The sequence below is a fragment of the Tachyglossus aculeatus genome, chromosome 22 (genome assembly GCF_015852505.1).
Source record: "Tachyglossus aculeatus isolate mTacAcu1 chromosome 22, mTacAcu1.pri, whole genome shotgun sequence".
Lineage (NCBI taxonomy): Eukaryota > Metazoa > Chordata > Mammalia > Monotremata > Tachyglossidae > Tachyglossus > Tachyglossus aculeatus.
The window spans coordinates 23,568,793-23,583,432 of NC_052087.1; the positions used below are offsets into that span (position 1 = coordinate 23,568,793).

At 41.7% G+C, this 14,640-nt stretch overlaps 1 protein-coding gene across 3 annotated transcripts in view; it reads right to left on the reverse strand.

The window, feature by feature from the left end:
- Positions 1–221: 221 nt before the first annotated feature.
- Positions 222–14,640, reverse strand: part of LRRC4C (leucine rich repeat containing 4C) — a 1,005,802-nt gene continuing 991,383 nt past the window's right edge. For all 3 annotated transcript variants that reach the window (XM_038765185.1, XM_038765186.1, XM_038765184.1), the window contains one exon: positions 222–2,337. In XM_038765185.1, the coding sequence (XP_038621113.1) occupies positions 373–2,295 (1,923 nt within the window). In that variant the 5' untranslated portion in view covers positions 2,296–2,337 and the 3' untranslated portion in view covers positions 222–372. The remainder of the gene's footprint in view (positions 2,338–14,640) is intronic.

Sequence of the window (14,640 nt, forward strand, 5' to 3'; positions counted from 1 at the left end):
ATGAGAAAAAAACAGAAAAAAGACAAAATAGACCGAATCTCACCACTAGAATTCACCATAAAAATCCCAAAGTGTAACAGAATTCTTACAAAATTTCCTAGACCAGTTCCTTAGGGAATTGAGATTTCCTATGAAAAATATGGCAAGTAGGGGTGGGCAGGGGGTAGGTGAAGGTAAATAAGTGCAGCAAAAACAGGTTCTGAGGAATACACATCATTTTGTCTGCTTTAGATCACAATAGAATTTTTAATAAATAAATTTCTTTTCTTTTTGTTTTTTTGTAAAGACACTTTTTTTTTGAAACAGTAGATTTAGCCCAGTCATTTGTGTCATTTTTATAAACTGTCTGTTTTCTGTAACTTTGTAAATGGTTTAGATTTGAGTCTCTTGTACATTGTCTTTAGAGTTCATTCGAATCAATAACGGTTCATGCACTGAACTGTGTATTGAATTTATTGTGTTCACTGTGGTTGTGTGGTTGAAGGGAGATTTATAAGAGTTATAATGATTTAGGTGCTCATGCTCTATGGCAGGCATGGGCAAGTGGCTCTCAATGGGTGTGTCACCTGTAATCTCATCATCCACATTAATGATTTCAACAGTCCGCGTTGGCGCATGGTGGTTCTGCCGATGGTGCTGTTTCCTCATCTTGTAGAAAATGACCAGCATCACCGCGGCCATGAGGGTTATGGCCACAAAACAACCGATGATGATTTTGGTAGTCTTCATCACCTCATCTATCCCCGGAATCCCATTGCTCATATCGGTCACTGGGATGGTGAACATCTTCTCCGTTGACCTTGTGCTCTGTGGCGTGAGAGAGGTGGTCACGTTGGCGGTATCCCAGTCAATGACCGGCGTAGGGCCCACGTTGTTCTCTGTGGTCCGTGCCTCGTCCTGAGAAGGTTCCATAGTCTCTACTGTGACAGTTGAAAAGTAAGAGAAAGGAGTAGCGGGGGCTGCAGTAACATTTAGGGTGGCTGAAGCCGTGGTATTTCCAACAGAATTACTCACCATGCATGTATACATGCCTGTATCTTGCACAGTTACATTGGTAAAATTTAATGTGCCATCGCTGAGCACGGCAATCCGAACCTTGTAGGCCCCATGGGTCATAATTGTTCCATTTGGAGTAATCCAAGACACCGAGGTCAGTGCGGTGGAGGCCCGACATTTCAGCTCAGCCGCCATGCCTTCCGTGACGTTGAGGTCGGCCGGGGGCTCAACGATCACGGGAGCGTAACATGTGAAATAATTCTGGTCCAACTCCCCGATGTACCGTCCTTTCAGGTTGGGAGGCGTGTTGCAACGGGCACAGCATGCAGTATTGGACGGGGCCATGTCCTTGATCCACCAGCTCAGCCACAAGATATCACAGTTGCAGTTCCAGGGATTATGATGCAAGTGTATCCTTTCTAGTTGATGGAGGGGCGTGAAGAGGTCGTGAGGCAGTAACGTCAGATTGTTGTGTGCCAGATTGATCTCTACCAGTGACTGAAGGTTATCGAAGGCATTCCTTTCAATCACTTGAATTTGAGACTGAATCATCCACAGTTTCTGAAGGTGCATCAGTCCTTGGAAGGATCCTGGTCTGATTGCCGACAAATGGTTTCCGGAAAGATCCAGCTCATCCAGTTTAACGAGGGGAGTGAGATTAGGGATATCCCGGAGGTTGCACATGGCAAGGTTCAAGTACCTCAAATTGGACAGGCCCTCAAAGGCACCTTCCGAGATGTATGAAAGCCTTTTCAATTCCCCCAGATCCAACCTGCGCAGAGAAGGGATCCTGTTAAAAGCATACGAGGGGATGCTCTCAATGGGGTTGTTCCGCAGCCAGAGCTCCTTCAGTTTTGACAAGTACACGAAAGCTCCATTGGGGATGATGGTGATTCGGTTGTCAAAGAGTTCCAGGGTGTTGAGGTTAGTGAGACCATTGAAGGCCCCTAATTCGATCGTTCGGATGTGATTTCTGCTCAGCTGGAGAATTTCCAAGTGCCTCAGGTGCTTGAAGCTGTTCACTTTGATGACCTGAATCTGGTTCTCGTGGAGATTCAGCACCCTCGTGTTGGTGGAGATGCCATCTGGAACCTCTCGGAGATTCTTGCGCACGCAGATCACCTTGCTGAACTGGTTGCTGCAGGAGCAGACGGAAGGGCAGGTCTGAGCCCTCACTAGGCCAGCCACCACGAGAAGCTGAAGAGCCAGAAGCACCACAAGCAGCGGGTCAAATAGGGCCCTGTTAAACCTAGGACCTATCATTATCTGCTGTGGATGTAAGGTCATCTTGTTCAACATTCATAATTTAACTGGTCTTGGTCCTCCTGGAGTTCAAAGCGTCTGAAACAAGCAAAAACAACCAAAATTAAATACCTGAAAACAATAATAATAATCGTGTTTATTAAGCGCTTATTATGTGCAAAGCACTGCTCTAAGCGCTGGGGAGGTTACAAGGTGATCAGGTCATGGGGGCTCACAATATTCATCCCCATTTTACAGATGAGGTAACTGAGGCACAGAGAAGTTAAGTGACTTGCCCAAAGTCGCACAGCTGACAGTTGGTGGAGTCGGGATTTGAACCCATGACCTCTGACTCCAAAGCCCGTGCTCTTTCCACTGAGCAATGCTGCTTCTCTACCACTGTCGACATCATCAACAGATTATCCCAATCTTTTTCTGGGCAGAATGGTATTCTAGGGGTTGTAGGGAAATACTACAGAAGATACAGCCCCTGTCCTTGAAGGGCTTATTTCCAATGCCCAAACCTGCTTTCCAACTCAGTGTCATTGACAAGATTTCATTTTGTTTCCAATCAAACTCCATTCCTCACTCTAGGAAAATATCAGCCAATGCCCCCTCCAGCTGTCATGGTCCCAAAACAGTGATTAGCAAATAATTAGCATTCAGTTTTAAATTGCACAGGGAGACAAGGAAAGCTCAGAGGAAGCAGATATCGAGTAAAATGGCCTAATCATACTCTCCATATCCACCTAGTATGACCGATGTGAACACTTGTGGGAATTATGGCTTAAGCCTGGCGTCCCTGGATACACCACCATTCTAAATGACTTAAAATGGTTCTCTGTGGAGAAAAAACAACAACAAAAACTTCAAAATCACAGTTCAAGCTCCATGAGATCTTGGACTCAATGAGGGCATATGAAATTTTTGCTGGTCTTCATCTTTCCAGAAAGTTTCCTGCATTACGAATTGAGATAGTCACTTGCATATGAGCCATGCAACTGCTAATATGTGTCAGAAAGCAGGATATGGGCACACAACTTGGCAGTCTTTTTCTGCCTTCATGATTACAGTCATCTGTTTCCCCATGCGTGGCAGTCACAGAAAGATTCTTCTTAGATGTGAGATCCAAATAAAAAATATTTAAATACAAAGTCATATATGTATTTTTGCACATAATCATCAACCCCCTAGACAAATTAATAATCATCATTATGATTATTATTAAGCATTTTTGAGTGCCAGCCACATTTTTAACACTTTACTGGGAGAACCCTGATGGTGACAGACACAATTCCAGGTCACTGTTTTACATGTCATGTTCAGTTTTATATGATAAACACAAACTCCCTTAGGCTATTGAAAGGAAAAAAATTGGTTGACTTCCCCAAAGTCCCTTGGTCTTTCATTGCTGAGCCTTTTCTTTTACTTTCTATGACATCCCAGCTATCCCCTATTTAGAACTAGGTTCATTTTCAAATCCCCTGCTTACTGTAAAAAGCACTCAGCTGTTCAGAGTAATGGAATTTCCTGTAAATCAACAATAAGTGAAGTCTTACGAATTACAAGTCATAGCTCAGTAATAACCTAGAGCAAACAAATACATAATACACTCATTAACTGAAGCAAAATACTATCAGCCAAAGATTTTCCACTTGAACCAAATTATTTCATTTTACAGCTAAAAGCCAGGTTTCACTGCATATCTTATACAAGTTAATTTTAGATCACAATTGAATTCATTTAATTTCTATAAACATGCCATCAGATTATTAATATATTTTGTAACCTGGTTTTCAATTACCTTCTATGATACTTCTGTTAAGAGTCCTAAAGAATGCTCTTTCCTTCTTGGTGTTTTTACAAGTACTTTCACTATTAATGACCTAGTTGTACCAACACTCAATGAAAAAGAAATTCATTGCAGGGAAAACTTCTTTTGAAGACTAGGTAGCAGACTGTAATATTAACATGGCAACAGGATTGAGACCAAGCTACCAGTTTCCGCAGCAATAGTCATGCTCAGCAAACATTTTGGCAATGAAATTTGGACTACTCTGTATGACAAATCTAATTTCTGGAATACTTTCACCAGGATCATTCATCTTAAATTATTAACCTATATGTAATTAAATTATCAACTCCGCAGAAGAGCCAGGTCATCAAATAGCATCAAAGCTAAACTGGTTGAATTTCTATTCCTTATATTTTGTGCAAGGTAGACAGCAGCTGACTATTCCCATTCTGCTGTTAGAGAAAGAAGGGACCACAGACCTGGAAAACAGAGGAAATGATAAATGGATAATTGAAGACCTTTAAGAAATGCAACCTAGATTTTAAATACTGAAAGGTAAGAACAGACAAATAACTGAGTTCATCAGAAAGCGTTATGGCTTATTCTGTCAGACATCAAATCCCATCAGTTCTAGATCCTAACATCTCTAGTACCCACCACTTGCTCTCCATTCAGACTATTACTTGGCTGATCCAAGCACTTGTCATATTCCAACTTGACTACACATCAACCTCTTCACTGATCTCTCTTCCTCCAGCTTTTCTTTCCTCTAATCTAGACTCTATTCTGCTGCCCATATCATTTTTCTTAAAAAAAATCAGTTCGCGCATATGTCCCCTCTCCTCAAAACCTTCAATGGATCCCCATCCATCACAGCATTAAGCAGAAAATCCTCACCAGCGTATCATCCATCCTTTTTGCTTTCTCACTACAACCTAGCCGGCACCTTTCACTTCTATAATATCAATCTACCCACTATGTCTCATTTATCCCTTTACTTGTCAAACCCTGCTCATTCTCTCCCTCCTGCTTGGAACTTCCCCCCCAACCCCACCCCCCGCCACCGCCTCTTCATGTCTCAAAGTCCAGCACTCTGTTTATCTTCCCAGCCTTACTAAAATCTCTTCTCCTTGGCCTCCCTTCTACATCACCTACACACTTAATCCTACTCCAAATAACCTAGACACTCAATATCCCCCCACAACCTCTGTACCTATGACTATATATTGACAGCTTCTGCTACTTGTAATTTATTTTAAAGTCTGTCTCCCCACTTAGATTCTATGCTCCTTGATGCCGGGGATTGTGTTTGTACTTTTGCAAGTATTTAATGCAGTTCTCTAGATTTTAAGCTCCTTGTGTGCAGGAACATGTCTTACCAACTCTTTTATATTGTACTTTCCCAAGTACTTAGCATCCTATGAGCACTCAATGAATACCACCGATTGATCGATTGATCTGCACATAGGAAGGGACCAATAAATATCATTAATCGATTAACTAAATAGACTGATTGACTACTGTAAGCATAAGAATCCACTAGCTGATGAAGAAGACTGGAAATATTACTGCCAGTGATTCTGCTTGAAGCAAATAGCTAACGGTATGACAGCTACAAGCTGTATCTCATGTGGAAAATGCTTAGGGTCATACTTAAGGCTTTTCGGTTATACCTATTCAAATAGCATTCAGTGCCTACTAAATCTACTGTTTTCTCTCAAGCATTTAGTACAATGCCATTCATAAAGTAGCCAATTAATGCTATTGATTAATTGATTTTTAGCATCAGCAGCTTTCCATATTCAGGACATTATACCCATAAATGGACTAAAACTTTTTATTACATTTTCTAGAGTTCTAAATGATTGGGAAGACTACACTAGGTTTGGAAATGCATTTCAAAGTACACTTGTTTGGAACACGAATTATGATTATCAAGAAATATCCCTCCAGAATGTAAACTCCTTGAGGGATCAGGTCTACCAACTCCATAGCACATAGTGCCTACCAACTCTATTGCATTGTAGTCTCCCAAGTGCATAGTACAGTGCTCTGCACAGAGTAAGCCCTCAATAAATAGTGTTGATTGATCTGCAAAATTTTTGAAGTTTGGCCAGTTCCCAGTGAGGCTCAGAAAGCACATTATATTCCCTTGATTACCAGTAATGATATACATTTTGCTTGATTCAATACCACTTTCAACGTGATTCTGAAAGGCTTGTGGCCATTCTTTGCTCAGGAGCTCAGTAGTTTTGTTCTATTCAACTAGCACATATTCCAGTAGTATTCCAGTGGAAGTTATATTTTTAAATATGCTCCAGGCTGACCCTCTAGGCAAATGTAGAGGAATGTTATAACATTTAAATCACCGTAGCTCAGGAATGAACTTGACATATCCATATCATTAAACAGCTGCCTGGCAACACAGATGAATCCCGACCTATTTTTAAAGGCATGTGTTTGATTTTTTTGTTATTGTTGAGGTAGAAAATCTTTCATCCCTATTTAAATTTAGCCTGGAGAGTAGTCATGACCAATGAGAGCTTTACTCTGTGGAATGTGTTATGCTTATGTCTAGAGTTGAATATTGCGGTGTCCTCTGGATGGATCACAATGTCACATAGATGTTAAAGGCTGTATTAACTCTAGCTGCCTATCTGAGCCTTAAACGTGACCACTGAAATATGACTTTTCTTCAACTAGTTGGCAACTTGATGACATTCAAAGTTCTCAATGGATTAATAAAATCTTTCACAAGGTAATGCTTAACTAGGGCTGATTAAGCCAACATACAGACTCTAGTCAACTGTTCTTTGGAGAACGCACTTCATTCAATCCTGCAGACTGATGGTAAGGAATGTGTTAAGGTGGCTAAAAGAGAATCTATGAGTCAAGTCTCCATTGGCAGAACTTTGGACAAAATCCCTTCTGTGTCATCTTTGCACTTGGATCTGTGAACTTTGGGCACTTGCTATTCGTCCAACCATCAATGCCACAGTACTTATGTACATATCTTTAAATTGAATGTTATAAATTATGTATTAAAATTAATGTCTCTCTCTCCCTAAAGACTATAAGCTCATTATGGAAAAGGAACGTGTCCACTTATTGCTATAGTGTACTCCCCCAAGTCCTTAGTACAGTGCTCTGCACACAGCAAGTGCTCAGTAAATACAACAGATTGACTGACTGACTGCCAACTTGGCTGTATCATACTCTCCCTTCCGGTTAGGACACGGCTCTGAACATAGTAAACACTCAAAGATGCCATTGATTGATTGATTGAAATCAGCAATTTAGAGGGTGGCTCATCATCTGCTTCTATACCAAACAGTCTGATTTTCATCTGGTTTTCCCCTGTCTGGTACAGATATGACACTGGGCATCTTTATTTCTAAGGTTATAAAATGCCCAGGCTCCTTCTATCTTAGCTACTATTGCTGAGAGCTGTGACTCAGACTTGGTGCCTGTGTTCAGGGGGATCTGAGGGGAAAACAAATGATTACCAGTAAATCGGGGAGTCAGGGGTTCTCCCCAAAGGAATGCTCTATAATTGGGCAGAAAGCAAGCCTCTACAAAATGGCATGTATGATGTTATCACAGGAATAACATCACGGGACATCACATACATCTTAATGTCTGATATTCTCCAGTGCCATCAGTGGCCACTCTTCCCAGGTAGGCCAGGATTATCATCTTTGGTAAAAAGAGTATTTATTTATTTTATTAATTGTATTCATTAACCATATTTATGGAGTGATTACTGTGTGCAGAGCACTGTACTAAGAGCTTGGAAAATACAATTCAGCAACAAATAGTGACAATCCCTGCCCTACAGTGGGCTCACAGTCTAGAAGGGGGGAGACAGACATCAAAAGTAAACAGGCATCAACAGCATCAATGTGAATAAATAGAATTATAGATAAATACATATCATTAACAAAACAAATAGAATAATGAAAATGTACATATATATACACAAGTACTGAGGGGAGGAGAGGAAGGTAGAGCAGAGGGAGTGAGTCGGGGCAATGGGGAGGGGAGGAGGAGCAGAGGAAGAGGGGAGCTCAGTACGGGAATGCCTCCTAGAGGAAGTGAGCTCTCAGTAGGGCTTTGAAGGGGGGGAGTGTGCTAGTTTGGCAGATGTGAGGAGGGAGGGCATTCCTGGCCAAAGGTAGGATGTGGGCCAGGGGTTAACAGCGGAAGAGGCGAGAATGAGACGCCCGTGAGAAAGTTAGCACCAGAGGAACAAAGTGTGTGGGCTGGGATGTAAAAGGAGAGAAGAGAGGTGAGGTAGGAGGGGGCAATGTGATGTAGTGCTTTGAAGCCAATAGTGAGGAGTTTTTGCTTGATGGAGGTTGATAGTGCACTGCACACAGTAAGTGCTCAATAAATACGATTGATGATAGGCAACCACTGGAGATTTTTGAGAAGAGGGTGGTGACATGCCCAGAGCATTTCTGTAGAATGATAATCTGGGCAGCAGAGTGAACTATAGACTGAAGTGGGGAGAGATGCCTGTCCCGCCATCGACCCCCAGCCCACGTCATCCCCCGGGCCTGGAATGCCCTCCCTCTGCCCATCCGCCAAGCTAGTTCTCTTCCTCCCTTCAAGGCCCTACTGAGAGCTCACCACCTCCAGGAGGCCTTCCCAGACTGAGCCCCTTCCTTCCTCTCCCCCTCATCCCCCTCTCCATCCCCCCATCTTACCTCCTTCCCTTCCCCACAACACCTGCATATATGTATATATGTTTGTACATATTTATTACTCTACTTATTTATTTATTTTACTTGCACATATCTATTCTATTTATTTTATTTTGTTAGTATGTTTGGTTTTGTTCTCTGTCTCCCCCTTTTAGACTGTGAGCCCACTGTTGGGTAGGGACTGTCTCTATATGTTGCCAGCTTGTACTTCCCAAGCGCTTAGTACAGTGCTCTGCACAAAGTAAGTGCTCAATAAATACGATTGATTGATTGATTGATTGATTGAGAGACAGGAGGTTGGGAGACCAGAAAGGATGCTGATACAGTAATCCAGTCGGGATATGAGTGATTGTACTAATAAGTTAGCAGTTTGGATGGAGAAGAAAGGGCTGATCTGAATGTGCTTAATTTTAATAGTACTTTTACTACTAGATTGTAAATTCCTCCTCATTAGATTGTAAAGTCCTCATTGAGTGGGATTGTGTCTAGTAACTCTACTGTTTTCTCCCAACTTAGTACAACGCTTTTCACACAGTAAGCATTCAACAAATGATAGACTGAAAAGTGCCAAATGTTTAGCTTGACCCTGCCCAGTGATCCTGTGGGCTCTTCAATCCTAACAGTCAAGGTTTCCATAGTAAAGTAAGGCACTGATGAGGAATATTAGGAAAGGTAGTCATCTCCCAATTTTTAAAAAAAGATGGTGCTGGGACTTCACTCTTACTGGGGTATTCCCATGGAAATACAATTGGTATTCATACACTACAACATGGCCTAATAGACAGAGCACAGATAGAGCACAGACCAAGGAGTTGGAAGGACTGGGGTTCTACTCCCAGCTCTGCCACTTGTCTGCTGTATGGCCTTGGGCAAATTGCTTCACTTCTCTCTGCTTCAGTTACCTCCACTTACCTTCCACACACACATTACCTCCTTCAGTTAATCCCCATATCTGTAAAATGGGGATTAAGACTGTGAACACCATATTGAACAGGGATTGTGTCCAAACTGACTATCCTGTATCCACCTCAATGTTTAGAACGGTGTTTGGCACATAGGGAGTGCTTAACAAATATCAGTTATTGTTCTCTGCACCTCAGTGACCTCATCCATAAAATGGAGATTAAGACTATGAACCCCATGTGGGACAGAGACTGTATCCAACTCATTTTACTTATACCCACCCCAGTGCTTAATTATAATAGTGTCTGGTGCATTGTAAGCACTTAAATAAAGCAACTATTAAGACTGTGAGCCCCTTGAGGGACAGGGACTGAGTCCAGCCTGATTTGCTTGTACACACCCCAGTACTTAGTACAGTACCTGGCACATAGTAAATGATTAACAAACACCACAATTATTATTATGATTATACAAGCTTAAAAAGGCCTCTTCATTCTCCCCACTATTGATTATGGTGTGAGTCTAGTAATAGCAATAATAATAACAATAATAATGGTATTTGTTAAGTGTTTACTATGTGCCAAGCACTGTTCTAAGTACTGACCACTGTTCTAAGCACTAAGCACTATTCTAAGTGCTGAGCACTGTTCTAAACTCTGAGCGCTGTTCTAAGCTCTCAGAAATGGTCCACCATGCTTGTCAAAAATTAAAATTGTACCTTCCTCACCTGTAATTCTTATTTACTTCCTCTAGTTTACCCTGGTATTAAAAATAACAAGTTTTGCTGTAAGTACTGCATAGCAATGCCTTCTATTGTTTTGTCGAGTCATAAAAATTTACATGAAATCTAACTCTGAAAGTATAAATTAGTACCTTTTACTGTTATTAAAAAAACTCCTAGATAAAATGGAAAGTGTCCGTTTCTAAATCTTGGTTGAGAGGCTGGGCCACAGAAGGAGCAGGAGCATGAACCAAAGCAAGGGCAAGGAGGAGGAGAAAGGAAGAGGGAGAGGAGGAGAAAGGAAGAGGGAGAGCAGGGAAGAGGAAGAAGCGGAAAAGCAGGAGTTTGAAGATCTGGACAGCTGAGAGCGAGAGGTGCAAACAGCCTGATCCCTGAGGAGAGGCTCTAGCTGTGAGCAGAAGACGAACAGAGACCTCAGAATCTTATAAGGGAGCAGTCCCACAAGCAGGGAAAGAGGCCAAGGAGAGGCAGGAGCGGAAGAGCAGGAATGTACAAGTACAGATGAATCAGAAAACTTTAGTCTTTCAAAATGGCTAAAGAAATAGATGACTGAACTCTAATATAAGGTCCTAAAGGAAGCAATCCTCTATAACATCCCATCAACATTCACACAAATTCTATAATCCTTAAATATGGGACTGTATAACTATGGGAAGCAGTGCGGTCTTGTAGTGAGAGCATGGGTGTGGTACCCAATAGAGAGAGCATGGGCCTCCCACCTCACCCCCCTCCTACCTCACCTCACTACTCTCCTACTACAACCCAGCCCACACACTTGGCTCCGCTAATGCTAACCTTCTCACTGTACCTCGATATCATCTATCTCACCATCAGTCCCTTGCGTATGTCTTCCCTCTGGCCTGACACACCCTCCCTCCTCAAATCTGTCAGACAATTACTCTCCCCTTTTCGAAGGCACATCTCCTCCAAGAGGCCTTCCCGGACTAAGCCCCCTTTTCCTCTTCTCCCTCTCCCTTCTGCATCACCCTGACTTGCTCCCTTTATTCATCCCCCTTCCCAGCCCCACAGCACTTATGTACGCATCTGAAATTTATTTATTTCTATTAATGTCTATCTCACTCTCCAGACTGTAGCCTCATTGTGGACAGGGAATTTGTCCATTTACTGTTATACTGTACACTTCCAAGCGCTTAGTACAGTGCACTGCACACAGTAATTGCTCAATGAATATGAATAAATGAATTGTCAGAGGACATGGGTTCTAATCCCAGGTCCACCACATGTCTGCTGTGTGACCCTGGCTAAATGACTTCACTTCAATGTGCCTCAGTTACCTCATCTGTAAAATGGGGATCAAACCTTCCTCTCTCCTACCTAGACTATGAGCCTCATGTGTGATCTGAATTTTAAATTCTGATTTTTAATATGGAACAGATTTGAACTTGTTGTTTACAGAGTGGTATTTTATTTTGTCAATTCCTTTCTTGGTGCCATAATGTTCTGTTCTTTGGTCTGGATGATAGGCTCACTTCAAACTCTCATTTTCCAGGAAACAGTTTTGTGTGTGGAAATTACTCCATGTGCTCAGTATGGTGCTCTGCACATAGTAAGTGTTTAAGAAATACATGTAAAAAAATCTGCATTATTACATAAAACTGTGCCTCCATTTGTGGATCGCAGAAAACATTATTTCCACACACAAAACTGTTTCCTGGAAAATGCAAGTTCTGGAGTGAGTCCATCATCCAGGCCAAAGAACAGAACATTATGGCACCAAGAAAGGAACTGACAAAATATAATTACACTCTGTAAATAACAAGTTTAAATCTGTTCTATATTAAAAATCAGAATTTAAAATACATCTGCAACTCACCTAATCTAAAAATAAAATTAATTTGTCTTGCTCCTTGTCATCCCTTTAGGCATCATACATAAGCACACCAGAGGACTCTGATGGAGATTCTTCTGTTTCATCATCATTACTTTTTCAAATTGATTTTTTAAGATAAAATGAAGTATAGACTACTAAGATACCTGAATTAAATGAGGATATTCTGAGGACTATTTTTATATGCTTTTAATAATTATTTTTACCCCTCCTCTTCCCAATCTCCTATACCCTGTTTCTTCTCCCATTGTATCCCAGACATGTGCTATATTTATTTAATAACTTACAAAACCAGAGAGGAAACTTAAAATATTCACTCAAATTTAGCTTAAAACTGGCTCAGCAATTTTTTTCTTCCAGAGAGAATGAAATGAAATGAAAGTGGTCAGAAATGTTCAAGATCCTAATGAAAACTGAGCATTCCTTTTCCTTAACATCTTTTGGGTTATTATGAAAGCTATTCAGCTTTCCCTTGTTTGGTACCCACTACATGACATCAATAGTGAAGTAAAGTGGGCTTATGCATTAGATTCAGTCCTGTCTTAACTGATTCTATCTGGGACATACTCAGTGATGCCAAAAGAGACCTGGAAGCTCGTTTTAGAATATGATTCAGACCACCAGAGAAACTCTTTCTACTCAACAAGTTAAGAACACCATCAAAAGCTCTTGATTATTACCCAGCAAGAACGGTTGAAAGAGCCTCAACCATGAGACTTCAGAACTAAGAACCTACCTGGAAAAAAATATAATAGTGAAAGTTATTATGCAGGGCTACTTGTACTTTCTCTTCTTTGCCAGTCGGGATCATCATCATCATCATCAATCGTATTTATTGAGCGCTTACTGTGTGCAGAGCACTGTACTAAGCGCTTGGGAAGTATAAGTTGGCAACATATAGAGACAGTCCCTACCCAACAGTGGGCTCACAGTCTAAAAGGGGGAGACAGAGAACAAAACCAAACATACCAACAGAATAAAATAAATAGAATAGATATGTACAAGTAAAATACTTGTACTACACTTGTACTTGGGATATGATTGGGGCATGGATTGCAACAAACAAGTATGCAGGCTGGAGTGGAGTACACTGTGAAGTGCATTAAATGTGATTTGCAAACATTTACAGATGAAGTGACTGCAGCTAAGTAATGATGCCTTTCCATCACTCCATGATAAGCCAGCAATTGCCTCAGTTGCAGTTGCAGTGTTTGCCACTCCTTCTTAGTCCGGGTCATTCATTCATTCATTCATTCACTCATTCATTTGTATTTATTGAGTGCTTACCGTTTGCAGAGCACTGTACTAAGAGCTTGGGAAGTACAAGTCGGCAACATATAGAGACGGTCCCTACCCAACAACGGGCTCACAGTTTAGAAGGGGGAGACTGACAGCAAAACAAAACAAGTAGATAGGTGTCAAAGCCATCAGAATAAATCTAATTATAGCTATATGCACATCATCAATAAAATGAATGGAGTAGTAAATATGTACAAGTCAAATAAATACAGTAATAAATATGTACAAATATATACAAGTGCTGTGGGAGAGAAGGGGGTAGGGTAGAGGGAGGGAGCAGGGGCGATGGGGAGGGCAGGAGGAAGGAAAAAGGGGGCTCAGTCTGGGAAGGCCTCCTGGAGGAGGTGAGTTCTCAGTAGGGCTTTGAAGAGAGGAAGAGAGCTAGCTTGGTGGATGTGTGGATGAAGGGCATTCCAGGCCAGGGGGAGGACGTGGCCCAGGGGTCGACGGTTAGACAGCTGAGAACGAGGCACAGTGAGGAGGTTAGTGGCAGAGGAGTGGAGGGTGTGTGCTGGGCTGTAGAAGGAGAGAAGGGAGGTGAGGTAGGAGGGGACGAGGTGATGGAGAGCCTTGAAGCCGAGAGTGAGGAGTTTTTGCTTGATTCATAGATTGACAGGCAATCACTGGAGATTTTTGAGGAGGGGAGTGACATGGGTCTTTTTCAGAATCCCTGCTGGGCATGTCCACTTCATGGAAGGAGTTAGGTGGTTCTTTGGTCACACGTGTTTACCACTGATGGCAAAGCCTCACTTGCAGAGTTGGGTCTACAACAGATCTCCTGATTCTCAGAGCCATGCCCCTTCCACTGCATCAGTATAGGTGTTCTCACATAGTAGCCCCAGAAGCAGATACAACAGAGGACAAGTAGGAGATAATGAGCTGCTTTTCAAAATTAGAATCACAGTAATAAGGAGTCTCAAGCTTGAGGTTATGTACCAGTCTGCATCTGACAAACATAGGTAAAAACTAAGCTTCAATATCAGGGGCACAGAGTTAAATGCAGCCAATGAATTTAAAATAATATGCTGCAAATGAGGAAACCTGAATCTAACGGACTAGTTCATCTTTGGAGAGACTCAAAGATACTGTGTGGTTCCAACAAGGAATA